Here is a 24,874-nt window from a genome sequence, read left to right as displayed (position 1 = left end):
AGGATGGATGACATGCTGTGTGAACCAGAGAGAGAGAGAAGAGGATGGATGACATGCTGTGTGAACCAGAAAGAGAAGAGGATGGATGACATGCTGTGTGAACCAGAGAGAGAAGAGGATGGATGACATGCTGTGTGACCCAGAGAGAGAGAGAAGAGGATGGATGACATGCTGTGTGAACCAGAGAGAGAGAGAAGAGGATGGATGACATGCTGTGTGAACCAGAGAGAGAGAAGAGGATAGATGACATGCTGTGTGAACCAAAGAGAGCGAGAAGAGGATGGATGACATGCTGTGTGAACCAGAGAGAGAGAGAAGAGGATGGATGACATGCTGTGTGAACCAGAGAGAGAGAGAAGAGGATGGATGACATGCTGTGTGACCCAGAGAGAGAGGAGGATGGATGACATGCTGTATGAACCAAAGAGAGAGAGAAGAGGATGGATGACATGCTGTGTGAACCAGAGAGAGAAGAGGATGGATGACATGCTGTGTGAACCAGAGAGAGAGAAGAGGATAGATGACATGCTGTGTGAACCAAAGAGAGCGAGAAGAGGATGGATGACATGCTGTGTGAACCAGAGAGAGAGAGAAGAGGATGGATGACATGCTGTGTGAACCAGAGAGAGAGAGAAGAGGATGGATGACATGCTGTGTGACCCAGAGAGAGAGAAGAGGATGGAGGACATGCTGTGTGAACCAGAGAGAGAAGAAGATGGATGACATGCTGTGTGAACCAGAGAGAGAAGAGGATGGATGACATGCTGTATGAACCAAAGAGAGAGAGAAGAGGATGGATGACATGCTGTGTGAACCAGAGAGAGAAGAGGATGGATGACATGCTGTGTGAACCAGAGAGAGAAGATGGATGACATGCTGTGTGAACCAGAGAGAGAAGATGGATGACATGCTGTGTGAACCAGAGAGAGAAGAGGATGGATGACATGCTGTGTGAACCAGAGAGAGATGAGGATGGATGACATGCTGTGTGAACCAGAGAGATGAGGATGGATGACATGCTGTGTGAACCAGAGAGAGAGAGAAGAGGATGGATGACATGCTGTGTGAACCAGAGAGAGAGAGAAGAGGATGGATGACATGCTGTGTGAACCAGAGAGAGAAGAGGATGGATGACATGCTGTGTGAGCCGATTCCCCTGAAGAGTGAAAGAGAGCACCTGATGTACACCATCAGGGTTTTAACATAACCCCGACACTGTGTCCCAAATTGCACACTATTCCCCATAGGGCCCTGGTCAAATGTAGTGCACTACATAGGGAATAGGGTGCCATCTCAGCCCGAGTCAGACACACTGCTGGGGTGAGATGCATTGTGGGCCAGGGGGCTGGTTCTGATGGACACAGCAGAGATTGCCAGCTGTCAAACACACACACACACACACACACACACACGGAAGAGATTTACAGCTGTTTAATGTTCTGTGTCCTGATCTGTCAGCGTGACTCAACTCGTATTAAATTGGACCCTTTGTGTTAGGGAATAAGACACCAGCGCCTTGCAACATTGTAACGTGATTAAACCTAGAACACACATACATATATATCTATATAAATAAACACACAACATTATAAACGGGGTTGTTCGAGCCTGAATGCTGATTAGCTCACAGCCGTTGTATCAGACGGTATACCACAGGTATAACAAAACATTTGTTTTTACTGCACTAATTACATTGGTACCAAGTTCATAATAACAATAAGGCACCTCTCTCTCTCTACACACACAATAGCACGGTCAGATCCATATAGACACAGTAAAGGATTTTTTCCATATTTTGTTACAGCCTTATTCTAAAATGAATAAAATAAATTACAAATATTTAGCAATCTACACACAATGCCCCATAATGACATCACAATGCCCCATAATGACATCACAATGCCCCATAATGACATCACAATGCCCCATAATGACATCACAATACCCCATAATGAAATCACAATACCCCATAATGACATCACAATACCCCCTAATGACATCACAATACCCCATAATGAAATCACAATGCCCCATAATGACATCACAATACCCCATAATGACATCACAATGCCCCATAATGAAATCACAATGCCCCATAATGAAATCACAATGCCCCATAATGACATCACAATGCCCCATAATGACATCACAATGCCCCATAATGACATCACAATGCCCCATAATGACATCACAATGCCCCATAATGACAAAGCCAAAACAGGTTTAGAAATGTTTGCGAATGTATAAAAACAGAACTACTTTATTTACACATTTATATAAGTATTAAGACCCTTTTTCTATGAGACTCGAAATTAATTCAATTGTTTTTACCCCTCAATACACCATAATGACAAAGAAAAAACTGGATTTTAGATTTTTTTTTAACATTTATTAAAAATAATCTAAAACCAAAATATCACATTTACTTAAGTATTCAGACCCTTTACTCAGAACTTTGATGAAGCACCTTTGGCAGCGATTACAGCCTCGAGTCTTCTTGGGTATGACGCTACAAGCTTGACACACCTGTATTTGGGGAGTTTCTCCCATTCTTCTCTGCAGATCCTCTCAAACTCTGTCAGGTTGGATGAGGAGCGTCGCTGTACAGCTATTCTCAGGTCTCTCCAGAGATGTTCGATCAGGTAGAAGTCCGGGCTCTGGCTGGGCCACTCAAGGACATTCAGAGACTTCTTCCGAAGCCACTCGTACATTGTCCACTCCTGGCTGTGTGTTTAGGGTCATTGTCCTGTTGGAAGGTGAACCTTCACCCCAGTCTGAGGTCCTGAGCAGGTTTTCGTCAAGGATCTCTCTGAACTTTTCTCAGTTCATCTTTCCCTCGATCCTGACTAGTCTCCCAGTCCCTGCCGCTGAAAAACATCCCCACAGCATGATGCTGCCACCACCATGCTTCACCGTAGGGATGGAGCCAGGTTTCCTCCAGACGTGACACTTGGCATTCAGGCCAAAGAGTTCCATCTTGGTTTCATCAGACCAGAGAATCTTGTTTCTCATGGTCAGAGTCCTTTAGGTGTCTTTTAGCAAACTCCAAGCAGGCTGTCATGTGCCTTTTACTGACGAGTGGCTTCTGTCTTGCCACTCTACCAGAAAAGCCTGATCGGTGGAGTGCTGCAGAGATGGTTGTCCTTCTGGAAGGTTCTCCAATCTCCACAAAGGAACTCTGGCGCTTTGTCAGTGACCATTGGGTTCTTGGTCACCTCCCTGACCAAGACCTTTCTCCCCTGATTGATCAGTTTGGCCAGGCGGCCAGCTCTAGTCTTGGGGGTTCCAAACTTACATTTAAGAATGATGGAGGCCACTGTGTTAATGGGACCTTCGATGCTGCCGACATTGTTGGTACACTTCCCCAGATCTGTGACTTAACACAATCTTGTCATCTCGGGAGCTCTATGGACAATTCCTTCGACCTCATGGCTTGGTTTTTGCTCTGACATGCACTGTCAACTGTGGGACCTTATATAGACAGGTGTGTGCCTTTCTAAATCATGTCCAATCAATTGAATTTACCACAGGTGGACTCCAATCAAGTTGTAGAAACATCTCAAGGATGATCAATGGAAACAGGACTTACATGAGCTCAATTTAGAGTCTCATAGCAAAGGGTCTGAATACTTATGTCAATAAGTTGGTTCTGTTTGATATATTTTCTCCCCAATTTTGATCCTTGTCTAATCGCTGAAACTCCCCAACGGGCTCGAAGGTCGAGTCACGCATTCTCCGAAACATGACCTGCCAAACAACTCTTAACACCCACCAGCTTAACCCGGAAGCACCAATGCGTCGGCCAAACCCTCCCCTAACCTGGACGATGCTGGGTCAAATTGAGCACCGCCCTTTGAGATACAACCTCAGTCTCCCTCTCCTGATCATGGCCAGTATGGAACAGCCCGGGTCTTTCGCTACAGACCGGCATTACGCTACGCTACAGACCGGCAAAACGCTAGCTACAGACCGGCAAAACGCTACGCTACAGACCGGCAAAACGCTACGCTACAGACCGGCAAAACGCTACGCTACAGACCGGCAAAACGCTACGCTACAGACCGGCAAAACGCTACGCTACAGACCGGCAAAACGCTACGCTACAGACCGGCAAAACGCTACGCTACAGACCGGCAAAACGCTACGCTACAGACCGGCAAAACGCTACGCTACAGACCGGCAAAACGCTACGCTACAGACCGGCAAAACGCTACAGACCGGCAAAACGCTACGCTACAGACCGGCAAAACGCTACGCTACAGACCGGCAAAACGCTACGCTACAGACCGGCAAAACGCTACGCTACAGACCGGCAAAACGCTACGCTACAGACCGGCAAAACGCTACGCTACAGACCGGCATAACCCTACGCTACAGACCGGCATAACCCTACGCTACAGACCGGCATAACCCTACGCTACAGACCGGCATAACCCTACGCTACAGACCGGCATAACCCTACGCTACAGACCGGCATAACCCTACGCTACAGACCGGCATAACCCTACGCTACAGACCGGCATTACGCTACAGACCGGCATTACGCTACAGACCGGCATTACGCTACAGACCGGCATTACGCTACAGACCGGCATTACGCTACAGACCGGCATTACGCTACAGACCGGCATTACGCTACAGACCGGCATTACGCTACAGACCGGCATTACGCTACAGACCGGCATTACGCTACAGACCGGCATTGCGCTACAGACCGGCATTGCGCTACAGACCGGCATTGCGCTACAGACTGGCATTACGCTACAGACTGGCATTACGCTACAGACTGGCATTACGCTACAGACTGGTATTACGCTACAGACTGGAATAACGCTACGCTCCCTTACGTGCTTTCCAGACACTTTAGGGTGCCTCCCAAACGGCAACCTAATTCCCTATAGTGTTCTGGTCTAAAGCAGTGCACTATGTATAGGGAATAGGGTGCCATAGTGTTTTGGTCTAAAGCAGTGCACTATGTAAAGGAATAGGGTGCCATAGTGTTTTGGTCTGAAGTAGTGCACTATGTAAAGGAATAGGGTGCCATAGTGTTTTGGTCTGAAGTAGTGCACTATATAGGGAATAGGGTGCCATAGTGTTTTGGTCTGAAGTAGTGCACTATATAGGGAATAGGGTGCCATAGTGTTTTGGTCTGAAGTAGTGCACTATATAGGGAATAGGGTGCCATAGTGTTTTGGTCTGAAGTAGTGCACTATATAGGGAATAGGGTGCCATAGTGTTTTGGTCTGAAGTAGTGCACTATATAGGGAATAGGGTGCCATAGTGTTTTGGTCTGAAGTAGTGCACTATATAGGGAATAGGGTGCCATAGTGTTTTGGTCTGAAGTAGTGCACTATATAGGGAATAGGGTGCCATAGTGTTTTGGTCTGAAGTAGTGCACTATATAGGGAATAGGGTGCCATAGTGTTTTGGTCTAAAGCAGTGCACTATATAGGGAATAGGGTGCCATTTGAGATACAACCTCAGTCTCCCTCTAAAATTACAAAAATGATTTATGTCTACATGTTTATTAAGACAGCAAGAGAAAAGAAAAAAAACCCGTTATAAGTATGTCTTTGTTAGGCCCCTACAAATCGCCTAAAGTATATTTTGAGAGGATGGATGAGAATTAAAGTGGCGGTGGTGTGTTATCCCAGAGGAAGTTCTCTTCACTGGTATTGAGCAGCAAGCTTCGTCTTGTGATGGAAAATTAGTCGGTCGTTTTTTTCTCTCTTTCTGCTGCACCTTAAACAAGGCTTCTCCTTCTTATTTTAAAAGTGGTGTGTGTGTCTGTGTGTGTGTCTGTGTGTGTCTGTGTGCTTCGAGAGTCTCGGTTCAAGGCTGATTGATTGGTTGGATTTACATTACAGGCATCTCAGAGAACGCCTACGCCAAGTGGATCAAACGACCCCTGGGGTTACCCAGCACAATGAGGTGATTGTCTCTTCATGGGAAACACAGTCTCTGCCCTGAGCCACAGATTAAAGGGGAGCTTAGCAATTCGGGGGAAAAAAATCTAATTTCCCCAGAGTCAGAAGAACTCGTGGATACCATTTTAAAATGTCTCTGCGTGCAGTTTGAAGGAAGTTGCTAATTAGCATTAGCGCAAATGCTAACTAGGGTTAGCACAAAGAGCTGTTCCCATAGACGTCCAGTCATTGCGTTAGTGCTAGTTAGCATTCGGCGAAGTAGACAACAGGGCAAAAATCTTGGAAATATCCCTTTAGAAAACACTGCATTTTAAAAAAACCCTGAGAGATATTTTACAGGTCTGGGTATCGGTTGTTGTCAAACTGGTATTTAAGTGCCTATTGCTATAAAACACTATTGTTCTGTGTTAACACTATTACAGAGTTAGGGGGGACGGGGGGGACAGGTGAAATGCTAAGGCGGGAAGAGAATGTCTGAACGGTGGGTTGTAGAAGCAACATACAATCAGTTATACATCAAGGATCCAGACTTCCATCTCCCAGCCTACGATTTGGTCGCCCCCCCTGCCCCCCCCCCCCCCCAAAAAAAATGTTTGTCGTCGTCACGAAAATAATTTCTAAAGTCGTACAGTGATTTATTAAGACGTGTAATAGACTCCTGAGATGTTATTCAAGAAAATACATTTCTGCTTCGATTAAATAATGTATGACTCGGGCCATTTTTATATGCAAGCTAATCCAGTGATTCTTACATAGACAATAGACTACTGTTATATTTTACTGTTGCACGAGGGCTCCAGAATGTTCTATCGTTAAATAGAGATTAAATAGGGGCGGCAGGGTAGCCTGGTGGTTTAGAGCGTTGGACTAGAAACTGAAAAGTTGCAAGACCGAATCCCCGAGCTGACAAGGTACAAAATCTGTCGTTCTGCCCCTGAACAAGGCAGTTAACCCACTGTTCCCTAGGCCGTCATTGTAGATAAGAATTTGTCCTTAACGGACTTGCCTAGTTAAATATAAAAAGGTAAAATAAAAAAATGAAACAATTTTTTAAAATTGGCTACGTTTTAATGTGCACTAATATCATAGTCTACAGTGAATTCCAAATAGATTAAATTATTTTCCTCATCAATCTAAACACAATACCCCAGAATAACAAAGCGAAAACATTTATGTTTAGACATTTTTGTATATGTGTGTGTGTGTTTATACTTATTTTTATACTTATTTTCCACCATAATTTGCAAATAAATTCATAAAAAAATCCTTCAATGTGATTTTCTGGATTTTTTTTCTCATTTTGTCTGTCATAGTTGAAGTGTACCTATGATGAAAATTACAGGCCTCTCATCTTTTTAAGTGGGAGAACTTGCACAATTGGTGGCTGACTAAATACTTTTTTGCCCCACTGTACATGACGTTTGGAGTGACGTGATCATGTAGAATGTGCAGCTCGCACCGATGTGACCAGTTACATTTATTTTTAAAATTTGCTCAGCCAAGTCAAAAAGGTCACAAAATGAGACTATAAATGGTTGCAGTCTAGAGCCCTGAACATTAATAAACTGTATCAGGTTATTTCCCCCCCACAATGCAATTATTCTATGATATCTTATCCAGAACAGATATCCTTTATGTGGACGGTAGGATGATGGTAGGATAAATGTAGGCTGAATATAGGGTGAAGGTAGGATGAGAGTAGTATGACGGGATGACGTTGGGACGACTGTAGTGCGACAGTAGGACGACGGTAGGATAATGGTAAGATGAGGTGTGGCAGGTAGCCTAGCGCTTAGAGAGGCGAGCCAGAAACCAGAGGGTTGACAGTTTGGTTCCGACGGGGGGGGGGGGGAAGAGTAAGCTGGCAAGTGGAGAGTTGCTGGTATCAGATTCTAGATGGCATTGCCTGCCGTTGTGCCCTTAACTCCCCACAACAGCAGCTCCCGGGTGACCCTAGAACCTCTTCAAAACGTGTTCATTTCGGAGGGGTTGAATTAAAAGCGGAAGTCACATTTCGGTTGGACCTTGTGTGACCAATAAACTGATCATAAAATAATGGTAGGATAGCCGTAGGACGACAGTAGACTAGAGAGAGGGTTGGGATAATGGTAGGACGACAGTAGAATAGAGAGAGGGTTGGGATAATGGTAGGATAGTCGTAGACTAGAGAGAGGGTTGGGATAATGGTAGGATAGCCATAGAACAGTAGGATGACAGTAGACTAGAGAGAGGGTTGGGATAATGGTAGGACGACAGTAGAATAGAGAGAGGGTTGGGATAATGGTAGAATAGCCGTAGACTAGAGAGAGGGTTGGGATAATGGTAGGATAGCCATAGAACAGTAGGATGACAGTAGACTAGAGAGAGGGTTGGGATAATGGTAGGACGACAGTAGAATAGAGAGAGGGTTGGGATAATGGTAGGATAGCCGTAGACTAGAGAGAGGGTTGGGATAATGGTAGGATAGCCATAGAACAGTAGGATGACAGTAGACTAGAGAGGGTTGGGATAATGGTAGGACGACAGTAGAATAGAGAGAGGGTTGGGATAATGGTAGGATAGCCGTAGACTAGAGAGAGGGTTGGGATAATGGTAGGATAGCCACAGAACAGTAGGATGACAGTAGACGAGAGAGGGTTGGGATAATGGTAGGATAGCCATAGAACAGTAGGATGACAGTAGACTAGAGAGGGTTGGGATAATGGTAGGATAGCCATAGAACAGTAGGATGACAGTAGACTAGAGAGAGGGTTGGGTAATGGTAGGATAGCCATAGAATGGTAGGATGACAGTAGGCCGGAGCCACGGTTAGGAGCTCACCTGTGGGTTGTTGGCTTCGGCCAGCTTGCACTGTCTCAGGAACAGTTTGAGGTTACCCCAGTTCATATAGGGCAGTAGTACCATAGGCTTCTCTCCTTCCTCTGTACACACATGACTGATTGGGAGCAGGTTCCTGGAGGAGAGAGGGGGGGGGGGGGGGGGGACATACTACATCAGTTAGCCTACCGTTTCCCCAACTCTGGTCCACAAGTAGCCCCCTAACAGCACACGTTTTGTTGTAACCCTGGACAATAATACATGACTCAACTTGTCAAGAGCTTGAAGATTCGCTGACAAGTAGAATAAGGTGTCCTTGTCCAGGGCCACAACAAAAACATGTACTGGTGGGGATAGTGGAGGACCGGAGTTAGAGCTCATGCAGTGGCTTGTGAAAGTATTCACCCCCCTTGGCATTTTCCTATTTTGTTGCCTTACAGCTCTTCACCCCCCCCCCCCCCCCCCCCCCCCCCCCAGGTTGTATCATTTGATTTAAACAACAGGCCTACCACTTTGAAGATCAAATATTTTTTTGTGAAACAAACAAGAAATAAGACCAAAAAAAAAAGAAAACTTGTGTGCATAAATATTCCCCCCCCCCCTCCCAAAGTCAATACTCTGTAGAGCCAGCTTTTGCAGCAATTACAGCTGCAAGTCTCTTTGGGTATGTCTCTATAAGCTTAGCACATCACTGGGATTTTCACCCATTCTTCAAGGCAAAACTACTCCAGCTCCTTCAAGTTGGATGGGTTCCTGCTGGTGTACAGCCATCTTTAATTCATACCACAAATTCTCAATTGGATTGAGGTCTGGGCTTTGACTAGGCCATCCCAAGTCATTTAAAAATGTTTCCCCTTAAACCACTCGAGTGTTGCTTTAGCAGTATGCTTAGGGTCATTGTCCTGCTGGAAGAGGGTCCCCTCAACAAGGTCCCTGTATTTAGCGCCATTCATCATTCCTTCAATTCTGACCAGTTTCCCAGTCCCCTGCCTATGAAAAACATCCCCACAGCATGATGCTACCACCACCATGCTTCACTGTGGGGATGCTGTTCTCGGGGTGATGAGAGGTGTTATGTCTGGCACAAACTCAACGTTTTCCTTGATGACCAAAAAGCTCAATTTTAATCTCATCTGACCAGAGTACCTTCTTCCATATTTTTGGGGAGTCTCCCACATGCCTTTTGGCGAACACCAAACTTGTTTGCTTATTTTTTTTCTTTAAGCAATGGCTTTTTTTTCTGGCCACTGCTCTGTGGAGTGTACGGTTTAAAGTGGTCCTATGGACAGATACTCCAAATCTCCACTGTGGAACTTTGCAGCTCCTTCAGGGTTATCTTTGGTCTCCTCGTTGCCTCTCTGATTTATGCCCTCCTTGCCTGATCCGTGAGTTTTGGTGAGCGGCCATCTCTTGACAGGTTTGTTGTGGTGCCATATTCTTTCAATTTTTTATAATGGATTTAATTGGTGCTCCGTGGGATGTTCAAAGTTTCTGATATTGTTTTATAACCCAACCATGATCTGTACTTCTCTACAACTTTGTCCCTGACCTGTTTGGAGAGCTCTTTGGTCTTCATGGTGGTGCCCCTTGCTTGGTGGTGTTGCAGACTCTGGGGCCTTTCAGAACAGGTGTGTATATACTGAGCTCATGTGACACTTAAATAAAGTCCACCTGTGTGCAAATAACTAATTATGTGACTTCTGAAGGCAATTGGTTGCATCAGATCTTATTTAGGGGCTTCATAGCAAAGTGGGTGAATACATATGCACACACTACTATTCCATTTTTAAAATGTATTTTTAAACAAGTTATTTTTTTCATTCCAATTCGGACTATTTTGTGTATGTCCATTTCATGAAATTTAAATTACAGGTTGTAATGAAACCAAATAGGAAAAACACCAAGGGGATGAATACTTTTGCAAGGCACTGTATCTGTGTTCAGGGAAAGGAGAGAGAGCAAGAGAACACATCAGAAATATGTTTGGAAACTTTATTCAGAGTGGATGAGGTTCCGGACTTTCTGGAAACTCGATTTCTTTCTGGAAAGAGATTTCTGCATATGTGCAGGATTTTTTTCGCCAACCTACCTAGCTGCTGCTGCTCAGTGCCCCACTACCTACCTACCTACCTACCTAGCTACCTACCTACCTACCTACCTACCTAGCTGCTGCTGCTCAGTGCCCCACTACCTACCTACCTACCTACCTACCTACCTAGCTGCTGCTGCTCAGTGCCCCACTACCTACCTACCTGCCTACCTAGCTGCTGCTCAGTGCCCCACTACCTACCTACCTACCTACCTACCTAGCTGCTGCTCAGTGCCCCACTACCTACCTACCTGCCTACCTAGCTGCTGCTCAGTGCCCCACTACCTACCTACCTACCTTCCTACGTAGCTGCTGCTGCTCAGTGCCCCACTACCTACCTGCCTACGTAGCTGCTGCTGCTCAGTGCCCCACTACCTACCTACCTACCTACCTGCTGCTGCTCAGTGCCCCACTACCTACCTACCTACCTACCTACCTACCTGCTGCTGCTCAGTGCCCCACTACCTACCTACCTACCTACCTACCTGCCTACGTAGCTGCTGCTGCTCAGAGCCCCACTACCTACCTACCTACCTACCTACCTACCTACCTACCTACCTACCTACCTACCTACCTAGCTGCTGCTGCTCAGTGCCCCACTACCTACCTACCTACCTACCTACCTGCTGCTGCTCAGTGCCCCACTACCTACCTACCTACCTACCTACCTACCTACCTACCTACCTAGCTGCTGCTCAGTGCCCCACTACCTACCTACCTACCTAGCTGCTGCTGCTCAGTGCCCCGCTACCTACCTACCTACCTACCTACCTACCTACCTACCTACCTACCTAGCTGCTGCTCAGTGCCCCACTACCTACCTACCTACCAACCTACCAACCTACCTACCTACCTACCTACCTACCTACCTAGCTGCTGCTCAGTGCCCCACTACCTACCTACCTACCTACCTACCTACCTACCTAGCTGCTGCTGCTCAGTGCCCCACTACCTACCTACCTACCTACCTAGCTGCTGCTGCTCAGTGCCCCGCTACCTACCTACCTACCTACCTACCTACCTACCTACCTACCTACCTACCTACCTACCTACCTACCTACTGCTGCTGCTCAGTGCCCCGCTACCTACCTACCTGCCTACCTACCTACCTACCTGCCTACCTACCTACCTAGCTGCTGCTGCTCAGTGCCCCGCTACCTACCTACCTACCTAGCTGCTGCTCAGTGCCCCGCTACCTACCTACCTACCTACCTACCTACCTACCTACCTACCTAGCTGCTGCTCAGTGCCCCGCTACCTACCTACCTACCTACCTACCTACCTACCTACCTACCTAGCTGCTGCTGCTCAGTGCCCCGCTACCTACCTACCTACCTGCCTACCTACCTACCTACCTGCCTACCTACCTACCTACCTAGCTGCTGCTGCTCAGTGCCCCACTACCTACCTACCTACCTACCTACCTACCGCTCAGTGCCCCACTACCTACCTACCTAGCTAGAAACACATTGAATAACAGATAGTCCTTACTGCTATTAGCCAATAGAAACACATTGAATAACAGATAGTCCTTACTGCTATTAGCCAATAGAAACACATTGAATAACAGATAGTCCTTACTGCTATTAGCCCATAGAAACACATTGAATAACAGATAGTCCTTACTGCTATTAGCCCATAGAAACACAGTGAATAACAGATAGTCCTTACTGCTATTAGCCCATAGAAACACATTGAATAAGACAGTCCTTACTGCTATTAGCCCATAGAGACACATTGAATAACAGATAGTCCTTACTGCTATTAGCCCATAGAGCTATTAGCCCATAGAAACACATTGAATAACAGATAGTCCTTACTGCTATTAGCCCATAGAAACACACTGAATAACAGATAGTCCTTACTGCTATTAGCCCATAGAAACACATTGAATAACAGATAGTCCTTACTGCTATTAGCCCATAGAAACACATTGAATAACAGACAGTCCTTACTGCTATTAGCCCATAGAAACACATTGAATAACAGATAGTCCTTACTGCTATTAGCCCATAGAAACACAGTGAATAACAGATAGTCCTTACTGCTATTAGCCCATAGAAACACATTGAATAACAGACAGTCCTAACTGCTATTAGCCAATAGAGACACATTGAATAACAGACAGTCCTTACTGCTATTAGCCAATAGAAACACATTGAATAACAGATAGTCCTTACTGCTATTAGCCAATAGAAACACAGTGAATAACAGATAGTCCTTACTGCTATTAGCCCATAGAAACACATTGAATAACAGACAGTCCTAACTGCTATTAGCCCATAGAGACACATTGAATAACAGACAGTCCTTACTGCTATTAGCCAATAGAAACACATTGAATAACAGATAGTCCTTACTGCTATTAGCCAATAGAAACACAGTGAATAACAGATAGTCCTTACTGCTATTAGCCCATAGAAACACATTGAATAACAGATAGTCCTTACTGCTATTAGCCCATAGAAACACATTGAATAACAGATAGTCCTTACTGCTATTAGCCCATAGAAACACAGTGAATAACAGATTCACTAAATGGAACAACAGACAGTCCCCCTAAACAATCACAATGAAATTTGTTCTGAAGTGTCTGTCCTATATCTGAGAGATTAAGAAATATATCAGGATTATTAATATTTACATGTAGTGAACCCCTTATTTTTGGTACAAAAACAGTCTCCATAAATGAACTGGTATCAGGGGTGGGGGTCTTGTAGCCCAAAATGTTTCTGACACCTCAGACTAAAGTTGGTAGACCGGCGATACCAAGACACTTGTGAGGGTCATCGTATTCCTGAGAGTCTCATCTTTCCATTGAGGGGGTCATAATCGTTTTATTTCAGCTGTTCAGAAATATATGAGGCAGAGACATCTGGTCGCGTTCGAGGGCACTGTATCCACGGGGTTAAATTGTGACTGACTGACAACTACAAATAATAAAATGAGTAGTTATTTACGATACAAGGTGATTTTGTCGATCAGTCGGCTGTAATGTGGAACATCACGGTTCAGAAGCGGGTGAGTAAACAGAAACATAATATAAAATTTTAAAAAAGAGGTCAAACTATCCAGTTATGTCTCATTTGGATTAAAAATCTATTTTTACAAGAGGTACCTCAAGTCCAGTAATATATCTAGCAATATAGATACTTTGTCGGTCCTTTGGTTAGAAGGTAAACGTGTCTTCTACCTTTCCCAACAGATAAGACTGACACAGAACCCAATAATACGTTGAGTATTCAATCTCTACTTAGACCCCAGGGGTAAATATTATTCAACCTGTGTCTCAGCAGGGTAAAAACCAACTCCACTGAGTGGGTATATATATTCTGTTGAAGATTGGTGAGGTGTTAAAACCAGTAAAGCCCATTGCGTGACAATGTGTCACACAGGAGGGAATTCTGGGAAGATTAGTTTTAGTGTTGGCCGGTAGGACGGTGGAGGCTGCCAGACAGAGGAAGGATGCATCTCGGAGAGCAGATGAAACGAGGAGAGACGTCTCTCACTGTGACCGCCTGACCTCAGGAAGGGGAAGAGGAAGGTGTGGGCCCGTGACGAACTGACACGGCATTCACAGAATTAACCACACAGTGTGCGCACACCCACCCACACATCCAGTACCACAATCACCCAGCCCCCCCCCCCCCCCCAGCAGCACCAACCTCACCTCACACCTCCCCAGCACCAACCCCCCCAGCAACAACCTCACCCTCCCCTCCCAGCACCAACATCACACGATGGGCGTTCATTTTTGGTGATATTCTTATGTCTGGATAAGGCTTTAAAAATACAGTATCAAATATTGCTACGTCACATGACTGCACACAACACAGGGCCTTAGGCACAGCAGACAAAACTGTATAGACAGTTTAAGGGTTTTCACAGAATGAGGAACAACCCGTAAGACAACAGTTAGTCATCTTCAGTGTGGAGAAACCCTAGCTAAGCAAGGTGGTGCCGAGACCCTTACGACAAGTTTCCAAAGTAGTGCCGAGTTCAGGGGAGTTTGTGTTATTACACCGGTAATATATATATCACAGTATATCGCCACGGCCGGGGAAACACGTTCTGGTTGTACAATTTATAAATAAATTCAATTAAATTCTTCCAACTGACATCCAGGATCCAAAGCAACCGTTTTAACAGATGGTGTGTGTCTTAGTGTGGGGAAATCTAGTGGGAACCTTGTGCAAAGGTGACTCAACAGGTTTCAACTCAGTTTCCAGTTGAGGGAAATTTGATTGTTACGACCATAGAATTAGAACGATGACGGTCGTTGCGGAGCAGACGACTCAGCGCGAGTTGCATACGTGTCTCGCCATGCCATGTGGAAATAAACAAGGACGCCAGAGGCTAGCCCCTTTGACTTACTGACTAACCCACAGAATTAAAAACAGAGCTCTGCCTGATCTCCAGTTCAGCTGGTTGCGATGTCCCCGTGATGATTTGATTGACTGATTACCTGTGATGAAGTCCTCGTAGTTTACAGCTTTCTGTCAGCATCATGGTCACCTGCACCTCAGAGGCATGGTCTACAGAATGAGAGAAGTGAAAGACAAGATACTCAACTTTAGTCTAGAAATCTAGGGATCTACACTGAAGTCTTGAAGGAGACATAACTTAAGTTGTGGAACGCAAACCATAAACACCACTCAGACTGCTTCTGCTGTATGCTAACCCTCCTTGGCCATGAACATTCCTCCTGACTAACAGGGGGGGGGGGGGGGGGGTCTAAAAAGGTCATCTAACAGTCTAACAACCCTCTTGACCTCACACCATTCCATTTTCTGAGAACAGCCCCAGCCATGGGCTTCCTGTGAGAGTTATATCTTCTCTGGTTGGAAACGCACAGACGCTAGATTGACTCTTGCCAAGCCAAGCCACACGGAGGCCCAGAACTGGCTTCTAATACTATTTAAAATATTTTGTAAAAATATTGGCTGTTTTTTTTTTTGCCTCCAGTTTTTGCCTCTGGGGTGTCAGATGGGTGGGGTTTGCAGTCACGTGACTATTCTATTGATTCTGATTGGCCAAACTCAATCAAACCCAGATAAAGTATTTGAAGTGATTTCTTAAACTAATTGAACCCAGGTCTACAGAGGGCCCGTGTTTAATCTGGGAGAGAGAGGCCTTCTGGGAAGCGGGCTTGTTTCCTGCTCTCTGGGCCTGCTGGGAGGAAGAGGAGGAGGAAGTGGAATGATGAACAAAGCAGGACCCTGGTATGGTTGGCATGGTGGTGGGCACATTGTTCATGGTCTGGAACCCACTCCACCCTGGATAAACATGGAAGTGGCTAGGGGAGCAAGAGGGCAAAGGTCAGCTGGAAGGGAGACACGAACCTGAGAACGTCTGTGGGAAGGAGAGCCATACGCTGTGGGGGTGGTAAACTAAGGGTACTCTTCCACCTGACGAGATATAAGGTCATGTGGGGCGGCAGGGTAGACCTAGTGATTAGAGTGTTGGACCAGTAACCGAAAGGTTGCAAGTTCAAATCCCCGAGCTGACAAGGTAAAAATCTGTCGTTCTGCCCCTGAACAAGGCAGTTAACCCACTGTTCCTAGGCCATCATTGAAAATAAGAATTTGTTCTTAGCTGACTTGCCTAGTTAAACAAAAAGGTAAAAAAAAAAAAAATAAATAAAAAAAAATATGTGGTCAGAGTCAATCGAACCCATAATCTTAGTTTAACAATTCAGTTCTAATCAGTAGGCTAACAGCCCTACTAACAACTATTTTCATATGCACAGGAAACCTAATGAGAAGTCCATATCCGTTTATTGAAACTGGTGGGAAATTAGCAGATATCAGCAATACACAGTATAAACATTAATGGACTCACTGATCGGGGTCTTACGACACTTTAGGATGTCAATAACATTGTTGAAAGGTTCTTGAAAGGTTTCAAATCCAAAAGACCCGATGAACTATATTCTCGTGTTGTGTGTACCATTCATTTTCTGAGCACGGTACAATTGACACCAGCTTGAACTTTCGGTCACCCTTTTAACAGTGGAATTTCTCCTACGGAGGGCTTCTCGGGAGTCTGCGTGGCTTTAGTACAGAGATAAAGTAGCCATAGCAACTTGGTAGAAACAGATCGAGTGGCACTCAGTTTACTCAGGGACCTTATGCCCCCCTCATGGCACCTGACTTAAATACTTTTTGCCAAGCACTTCAGTTTCTAAACACACAGTAAGTTACCCATGAAAGGGAGATGGGGGAACATTTTTGAACTAACTTTACAGCATAATGTTTCAAACATTGTTTGTTACACTAGAGTGCAGTAGCTGAAGCAGTGACGCGGGAACGAATGGGTTGCAGACAGTCAACATGGGAACGAATGGGTTGCAGACAGTCAACATGGGAACCAATGGGTTGCAGACAGTCAACATGGGAACCAATGGGTTGCAGACAGTCAACATGGGAACGAATGGGTTGCAGACAGTCAACATGGGAACGAATGGGTTGCAGACAGTCAACATGGGAACGAATGGGTTGCAGACAGTCAACATGGGAACGAATGGGTTGCAGACAGTCAACATGGGAACGAATGGGTTGCAGACAGTCAACATGGGAACGAATGACTGCGTACCTTTCACTGTCTTCACAAAGCAACATTTCTCCTTGGCCGGGTCCTTTTCGTCCAACAGAACACCGTGGAAGATGCGGCCAAATGTTCCTGTGAAAGAAGAGCACATATTTGATTGAGGCAGAGGCAGGCCAGCGCATCTCATTGACAGACTCTCAGTGAACTGTCACCTCACACACTGGAGGACAGAGGGTGAGTCTTTGTTCATTCTTTTATCACTAATTGGAAAACATTAAAATGACACAGAACCCCAAAGAGCATTTTAGGGCTCTGTAAAACTGGTGGTCCCCAGGGCTCGCTATCGTTCTCACTACTGGTGTCCCTCAGGGCAATGTAAAACTGGTATTCCCCCAGGGCTCAGTACTAGGACCTCTCCTGTTCTCACTACCGGTGTCCCCCAGGGCTCGGAACTAGGACCTCTCCTGTTCTCATTACAGCTATACACCAGGGCTCTGTACAAGGTATTCTTTAATGACTCACTACCGGTGTCCCCCAGGGCTTGGTAATAGGTCCTCACGTGTCACTTTGGTCATATCCTCACAGGCTCGCTTACCATTGCTATGCTGATGACAGTCAACCTTCTGACAAATCAGGGGACTATGACAGAGCTATTCTGACACACAGCTACAACACATGGTAAAGATAGGAGAACATGTGCGTTTCCACGCCTTTCTAATATAAGCATTGATAGCTTCAGGGACAGAGAAACCGAGCAGAGGGCAGGTAAAAATAAATTTAAGAGCATAAACCATCAAGGTAAACTGAAGAATCCAGGCCTCGAGGCCAACTTGGCCCCGTGTCTCACCAGGAGCAGCGATGACAGACAACAACAGGGTTTAACTGTCTCTTCGCTCTCTCCCTGGCTCTGTCGGGCGAGTCTGGACCTGCAGGCTCACTGAAAACCATACGGAATAGAGATCCCCCTCCAAGGCTCCTTTTCTCTGCCTCCCTCACAAACATCCTGACCTCTTCCTATAGGCCCGGTGTTCCGGTAAACACTGACTGAGGTAATATTCTGCTGTAAATCTGAAGAGTTACCACATCACTTTGGCAAAAACAACTGACTCCAGTCCTCGTTGCACAAGGCAGGCACGCTGATAACGTGAGGTCTCTGGGACAGAGGGAATTGGATATCATGAGTGATCAGTAAACAACGATCCTAAAACTAAAAAGACTACAGCACCGATCATTAGGTGTACATGGAATCTACGAGCACAGTCAGAAGTACTGTTAATCAATGATAGCAACACTGTTTATGCAGTGTGCCTGAGGGTTTTCAATGTAGTCTGCAGCCGTCTGATAAAAACAATGAATAATAATAAAGTCAGTAAAACAAATCATATTCACAGAAGTGAGCGATGTTTCCATCAATAAGCACTAGTTGTTATAAACACACAACACACACAGATCCTTGGGCTATGGGAGCCAGGGAGGATCAGATCAGTTTATGCTGAGGAGTAGTGTGATTTCTGCAGGCCGTTGTGTCAACATCCTCTCAGCTAGGGGCCAGACCAGAGGTGAGCTGGAGCAAGGCCAGAGCCAGACCAGGACTGGAGCTACACTGGAGCAAGGCCAGAGCCAGACCAGGACTGGAGCTACACTGGAGCCTGGCCAAGGCCAGACCAGGACTGGACCAAGGCCAGAGCCAGACCAGGACTGGAGCAAGGCCAGAGCCAGACCAGGACTGGAGCTACACTGGCGCAAGGCCAGAGCCAGACCAGGACTGGAGCTACACTGGTACACTGGAGCAAGGCCACAGCCAGACCGGAGCTACACTGGAGCAAGGCCAGAGCCAGACCAGGACTGGAGCAAGGCCAGAGCCAGACCAGGACTGGAGCAAGGCCAGAGCCAGACCAGAGCTACACTGGAGCAAGGCCAGAGCCAGACCAGGACTGGAGCAACACTGGAGCAAGGCCAGAGCCAGACCAGGACTGGAGCTACACTGGAGCAAGGCCAGAGCCAGACCAGGACTGGAGCTACACTGGAGCAAGGCCAGAGCCAGACCAGGACTGGAGCTACACTGGCGCAAGGCCAGAGCCAGACCAGAGCTACACTGGTGCAAGGCCAGAGCTATACTGGAGCCAGGCCAGGGCCAGACCAGAGCTACACTGGAACAAGGCCAGAGCCAGACCAGGACTGGAGCTACACTGGAGCAAGGCCAGAGCCAGACCAGAGCTACACTGGCGCAAGGCCAGAGCTACACTGGAGCAAGGCCAGAGCCAGACCAGGACTGGAGCTACACTGGAGCAAGGCCAGAGCTACACTGGAGGCAGGCCAGGGCCAGACCAGAGCTACACTGGAGCAAGGCCAGGGCCAGACCAGGACTGGAGCTACACTGGAGCAAGGCCAGGGCCAGACCAGGACTGGAGCTACACTGGAGCAAGGCCAGAGCTACACTGGAGCCAGGCCAGGGCCAGACCAGAGCTACACTGGAGCAAGGCCAGGGCCAGACCAGGACTGGAGCTACACTGGAGCAAGGCCAGAGCTACACTGGAGCAAGGCCAGAGCCAGACCAGGACTGGAGCTACACTGGCGCAAGGCCAGAGCCAGACCAGAGCTATACTGGAACAAGGCCAGAGCCAGACCAGAGCTATACTAGAGCCAGGCCAGGGCCAGACCTTGGGGCTGGAATATGATACACGCTGTAGTAGAACCACCAAGAGCGGTGTTTAAGAGGCCACAACATGTTAGTGAAAACAGACCACCTACCCGCACGAGACACTTTCTCAGTGATATTCCTGATGGAAATTATGTATGCAGGCATTGCACCTAAGACAACTTTACCAACAAATGGCTTTGGACAATCATTCAAGGGATATTGTCAATGTCCTATATATATATATATATACTGCTCAAAAAAATAAAGGGAACACTAAAATAACACATCCTAGATCTGAATGAATGAAATATTCTTATGAAATACTTTTTTCTTTACATAGTTGAATGTGCTGACAACAAAATCACACACAAATTATCAATGGTAATCAAATGTATCAACCCATGGAGTTCTAGATTTGGAGTCACACTCAAAATTAAAGTGGAAAACCACACTACAGGCTGATCCAACTTTAATGTCTTTAAAACAAGTCAAAATGAGGCTCAGTAGTGTGTGTGGCCTCCACGTGCCTGTATGACCTCCCTACAACGCCTGGGCATGCTCCTGATGAGGTGGCGGATGGTCTCCTGAGGGAACTCCTCCCAGACCTGGACTAAAGCATCCGCCAACTCCTGGACAGTCTGATGTCCCAGATGTGCTCAATTGGAATCAGGTCTGGGGAACGGGCGGGCCAGTCCATAGCATCAATGCCTTCCTCTTGCAGGAACTGCTGACACTCCAGCCACATGAGGTCTAGCATTGTCTTGCATTAGGAGGAACCCAGGACCAACAGCACCAGCATATGGTCTCACAAGGGGTCTGAGGATCTCACCTTGGTACCTAATGGCAGTCAGGCTACCTCTGGCGAGCACATGGAGGGTTGTGCGGCCCCCCCACACCATGACTGACCCACCGCCAAACCGGTCATGCTGGAGGATGTTGCAGGCAGCTAGAACGTTCTCTAACGGCGTCTCCAGACTCTGTCACATGTGCTCAGTGTGAAACTGCTTTCATCTGGTGTTCTCTGGCAAATGCCAAACGTCCTGCACGTGGACGTCGGGCCCTCATACCACCCTCATGGTGTCTGTTTCTGACCGTTTGAGCAGACACATGCACATTTGTGGCCTGCTGGAGGTCATTTTGCAGGGCTCTGGCAGTGCTCCTCCTATATAAAAAATAAACTGGTAAAATGTGCGAAGTTGCTGGATATTGGTGGGAACTGCAACACGTTGTCAGACACGTTGATCCAGAGCATCCCAAACGTGATCAATGGGTGACATGTCTGGTGAGTATGCAGGCCATGGAAGAACTGGGACATTTTCAGCTTCCAGGAATTGTGTACAGATCCTTGCGACATGGGGCCGTGCATTATCATGCTGAAACATGAGGGGAACGTTTAAAGGTCTTGCGCACATCAGCTACCGAGAGCGTTATCACAGTCATCCAGAACAGTTAATGCTCGCGTGAATGCTTCAGTGTTGCTTGCCTCGAAGTGAGCATAAAAGGCATTTAGCTCGTCTGGTAGTCTCACGTCACTGGGCAGCTCGCGTTTGGGTCTCCCTTTGTAGTTCCGTAATAGTTTAACTTCTTTGGGACGGGACGGGACGGGGGGGGGCAGTATTTAGTAGCTTGGAGGAATAAGGTGCTCGTGACGATCGTTCACGTGAGAGTTACCTCGCGTTCCATTGCTTTTCTACAGACAAAGGAATTCTCCGGTTGGAACATTATTGTATATTTATGGTAAAAACATCCTAAAGATTGATTCTGTACTTTGTTTGACATGTTTCTACGGACTGTAACAAAACTTTTTGGACTTCCAATCTTTCCGCTGGACTTGCACGTGCGTTGTGAGTTTGGATTTGTTTACAAAACGCGCTAACAAAAGGAGGTGTTGGACATAAATTATGAACTTTATCGAACAAATCAAACATTTATTGTGGAACTGGGATTCCTGGGAGTGCATTCTGATGAAGATCATCAAAGGTAAGTGAATATTTATAATGCTATTTCTGACTTCTGTTGACTGCACAATATGGAGGATATATTTTTGGCTTGTTTGGGCTCTGAGCGCCGTACTCAGATTATTGCATGGTATGCTTTTTCCGTAAAGTAAAAAAAAAATCTGACACAGCGGTTGTATTAAGCAGAAGTTTCTCAAGTTCCATGTATAATAGTTGTATCTCTTATCAATGTTTATTATGAGTATTTCTGTAAATTGATGTGGCTCTCTGCAAAATCACCGCATGTTTTGGAACTACTGAACATAACACGCCAAGGTAAAATGAGATTTTGGGATATAAATATGAACTTTATCTAACTAAAAAAACATAGATGATTTCATGTTACACAATACATGTAAGTGTAATCTGATGAAGATCATCAAAGGTTAGTGATTAATTTAATCTATATTTCTGTTGTTTTTTTGTGACTCCTCTCTTTGGCTGGAAAAATGGCTGTGTTTTTCTGTGACTTGGTGACCTAACATAATCGTTTGTGGTGCTTTCACTGTAAAGCCTTTTTGAAATCAGACACTGTGGCTGGATTAACGAGAATTATATCTTTAAAATGGTGTAAAATACTTGTATGTTTGAGGAATTTTAATTATGAGATTTTTGTCGTTTTGAATTTTGGCGCCCTGCACTTTCACTGGCTGTTGGCGGGGTGGGACGCTACAGTCCCACATTTCCCAGAGAGGTTAAGCCCTGCCACATCCGACGAGCTTCTTAGTCCTGTATTGACGCTTTGTCAGTTTGATGGTTTGCCTGAGGGCATAGTGGGATTTCTAATAGGCATCTGGATTAGTGTCCCACTCCTTGAAAGCAGAAGCTCTAGCCTTTAGCTCGATGTGGATGACACCTGTAATCCATGGCTTCTGGTTGGGAAATATACGTACGGTCACTGTGGGGACGATGTCGTCAATGCACTTATTGATGAAGCCGATGACTGAGGTGGTGACGAACAACCGCGATGAACGGCACACTGATGAACAACCGCAGCATTTCACACCTACACACTGACGAACGGCCGAGGCGTTTCACAACTACACACAGACAAACGACCACCTCGTTTCACACATACACACTGACGAATGACCATGTTGTTTTATTGTGCAGAGTTTTGAAAGGAATGTTTTGGTCAGGATGTCACACCTTGGTTAGTGTCAGTTGGAAGTGAGAGCTGGTCATTGGACCGTGTGTTCTGTACCATCTTTAGTTTCACAACCAGGTAACACAATAACATAAACGGAGTTGGACATTGTGTTCCGTGTTCTTTTGGTTTCACAACATGAGATAATTGCAGAAGGTCAGAAGATACTCCCCAGAAGAGAACAACTGATCTACCGGACAAGTTGGGTCACGTCGCAGCGCAGTGTGTGTCCTGTGACTGTGTATGCTATAGCTGTCAGTCAGGATACTTGTGTTGTGATGGTTTAATGCAGTTTAATCCAATAATCACAATTCAGGCTATATTCAGACTTCAGCGCCAGTCCGCTCTGGAATTCTGGGGGGAGTTTTGCGAACTGTTACAGTCGCTGGTGCAATACTCTGTGTGTTACCTTCGTGTAGGACATCCCGTAGAGTGACTCAGTGTGTGTGTGTGTGTTACCTTCGTGCAGGACGTCCCATAGAGTGCCTATCAGTGTGTAGGTGTGTTACCTTCGTGCAGGACGTCCTGTAGAGTGACTATCAGTGTGTGTAGGTGTGTTACCTTCGTGCAGGACGTCCCGTAGAGTGACTCTCAGTCTGGAGATGGAGATGTCTTTGACCTTGGCTTTGGCTTCAAGCAGACTAACGCTTCTCAGGTCGTTCTTCTCAATACGCAGTGACGGGTAGCCTTGGTGGGTGGGGGAGAGAAGGAGAGGGGGACGGTGGGTAGGAGGGGAGGGAGAGGGGGACGGTGGGTAGGAGGGAGGGAGAGGGGGACGGTGGGTAGGAGGGAGGGAGAGGGGGACGGTGGGAGAGAAAGCGAGCGACGGACAAGTCAGTGTGCGTTTAAAAAGATCAGACCTCTAATACACATTCTCCTCCCTTCTAATAAAACTCTCCTAACTTTACTGTCTCCTTCACCGTCGCCCTCCAATAAACTTGAAAATATGAGAAGGAGTTTGAACCTTAGTATGATGACTTATCTGAGGCTCAAAAGGTTTATGAAAGCCATGTCGAGAACTGAATCAACATTCTTCACTTGGAAAGTTTTGTAGTTTAAAATAGTTCATTTGAAACAACCCACCAGAGATCAAGCTGATTGGGTGAATGTAATCATCTCATCTCCAGTCACTTTCATAACATCGCTACAGACATGTGTTAGTGTTTGGAGCCTGTCCTACTGTTGGCAAATATGAACATTCAATGTCAACACCCCTGTTCTAGAAACATGCATCCCCGGTGGACACGTCAGTGGAGACAGATACCACGTCAGTGGAGACAGATACCACATTATAATACAGCAGTGGAGACAGATACCACATAATACAGCAGCATACTGTAACACGTCAGTGGAGACAGATACCACATTATAATACAGCAGCATACTGTAACACGTCAGAGGAGACAGATACCACATTATACAACAGCAGCATACTGTAACACGTCAGAGGAGACAGATACCACATTATAATACAGCAGCATACTGTAACACGTCAGAGGAGACAGATACCACATTATAATACAGCAGCATAATGTAACACGTCAGAGGAGACAGATACCACATTATAATACAGCAGCATACTGTAACACGTCAGTGGAGACAGATACCACATTATAATACAGCAGCATACTGTAACACGTCAGAGGAGACAGATACCACATTATACAACAGCAGCATACTGTAACACGTCAGAGGAGACAGATACCA

General features: G+C 46.1%; 1 protein-coding gene across 4 annotated transcripts in view; it reads right to left on the bottom strand.

Moving 5' to 3' along the window:
- LOC139409576 (tyrosine-protein kinase RYK-like) overlaps positions 1-24,874 on the bottom strand; it is a 102,411-nt gene that overhangs the window by 17,592 nt on the left and 59,945 nt on the right. For all 4 annotated transcript variants that reach the window (XM_071154941.1, XM_071154939.1, XM_071154938.1 and 1 more), the window contains 4 exons: positions 23,729-23,854; positions 17,428-17,514; positions 15,299-15,368; positions 8,748-8,880 (listed from right to left, as the gene is read on the bottom strand). In XM_071154941.1, the coding sequence (XP_071011042.1) occupies positions 8,748-8,880; positions 15,299-15,368; positions 17,428-17,514; positions 23,729-23,854 (416 nt within the window). The remainder of the gene's footprint in view (positions 1-8,747; positions 8,881-15,298; positions 15,369-17,427; positions 17,515-23,728; positions 23,855-24,874) is intronic.

This window comes from Oncorhynchus clarkii, chromosome 5 (assembly GCF_045791955.1).
Source record: "Oncorhynchus clarkii lewisi isolate Uvic-CL-2024 chromosome 5, UVic_Ocla_1.0, whole genome shotgun sequence".
Taxonomy (NCBI): domain Eukaryota; kingdom Metazoa; phylum Chordata; class Actinopteri; order Salmoniformes; family Salmonidae; genus Oncorhynchus; species Oncorhynchus clarkii.
Note: the sequence above shows the minus strand (reverse complement) of the source record. Positions and strands in the feature narration are given on the sequence as shown.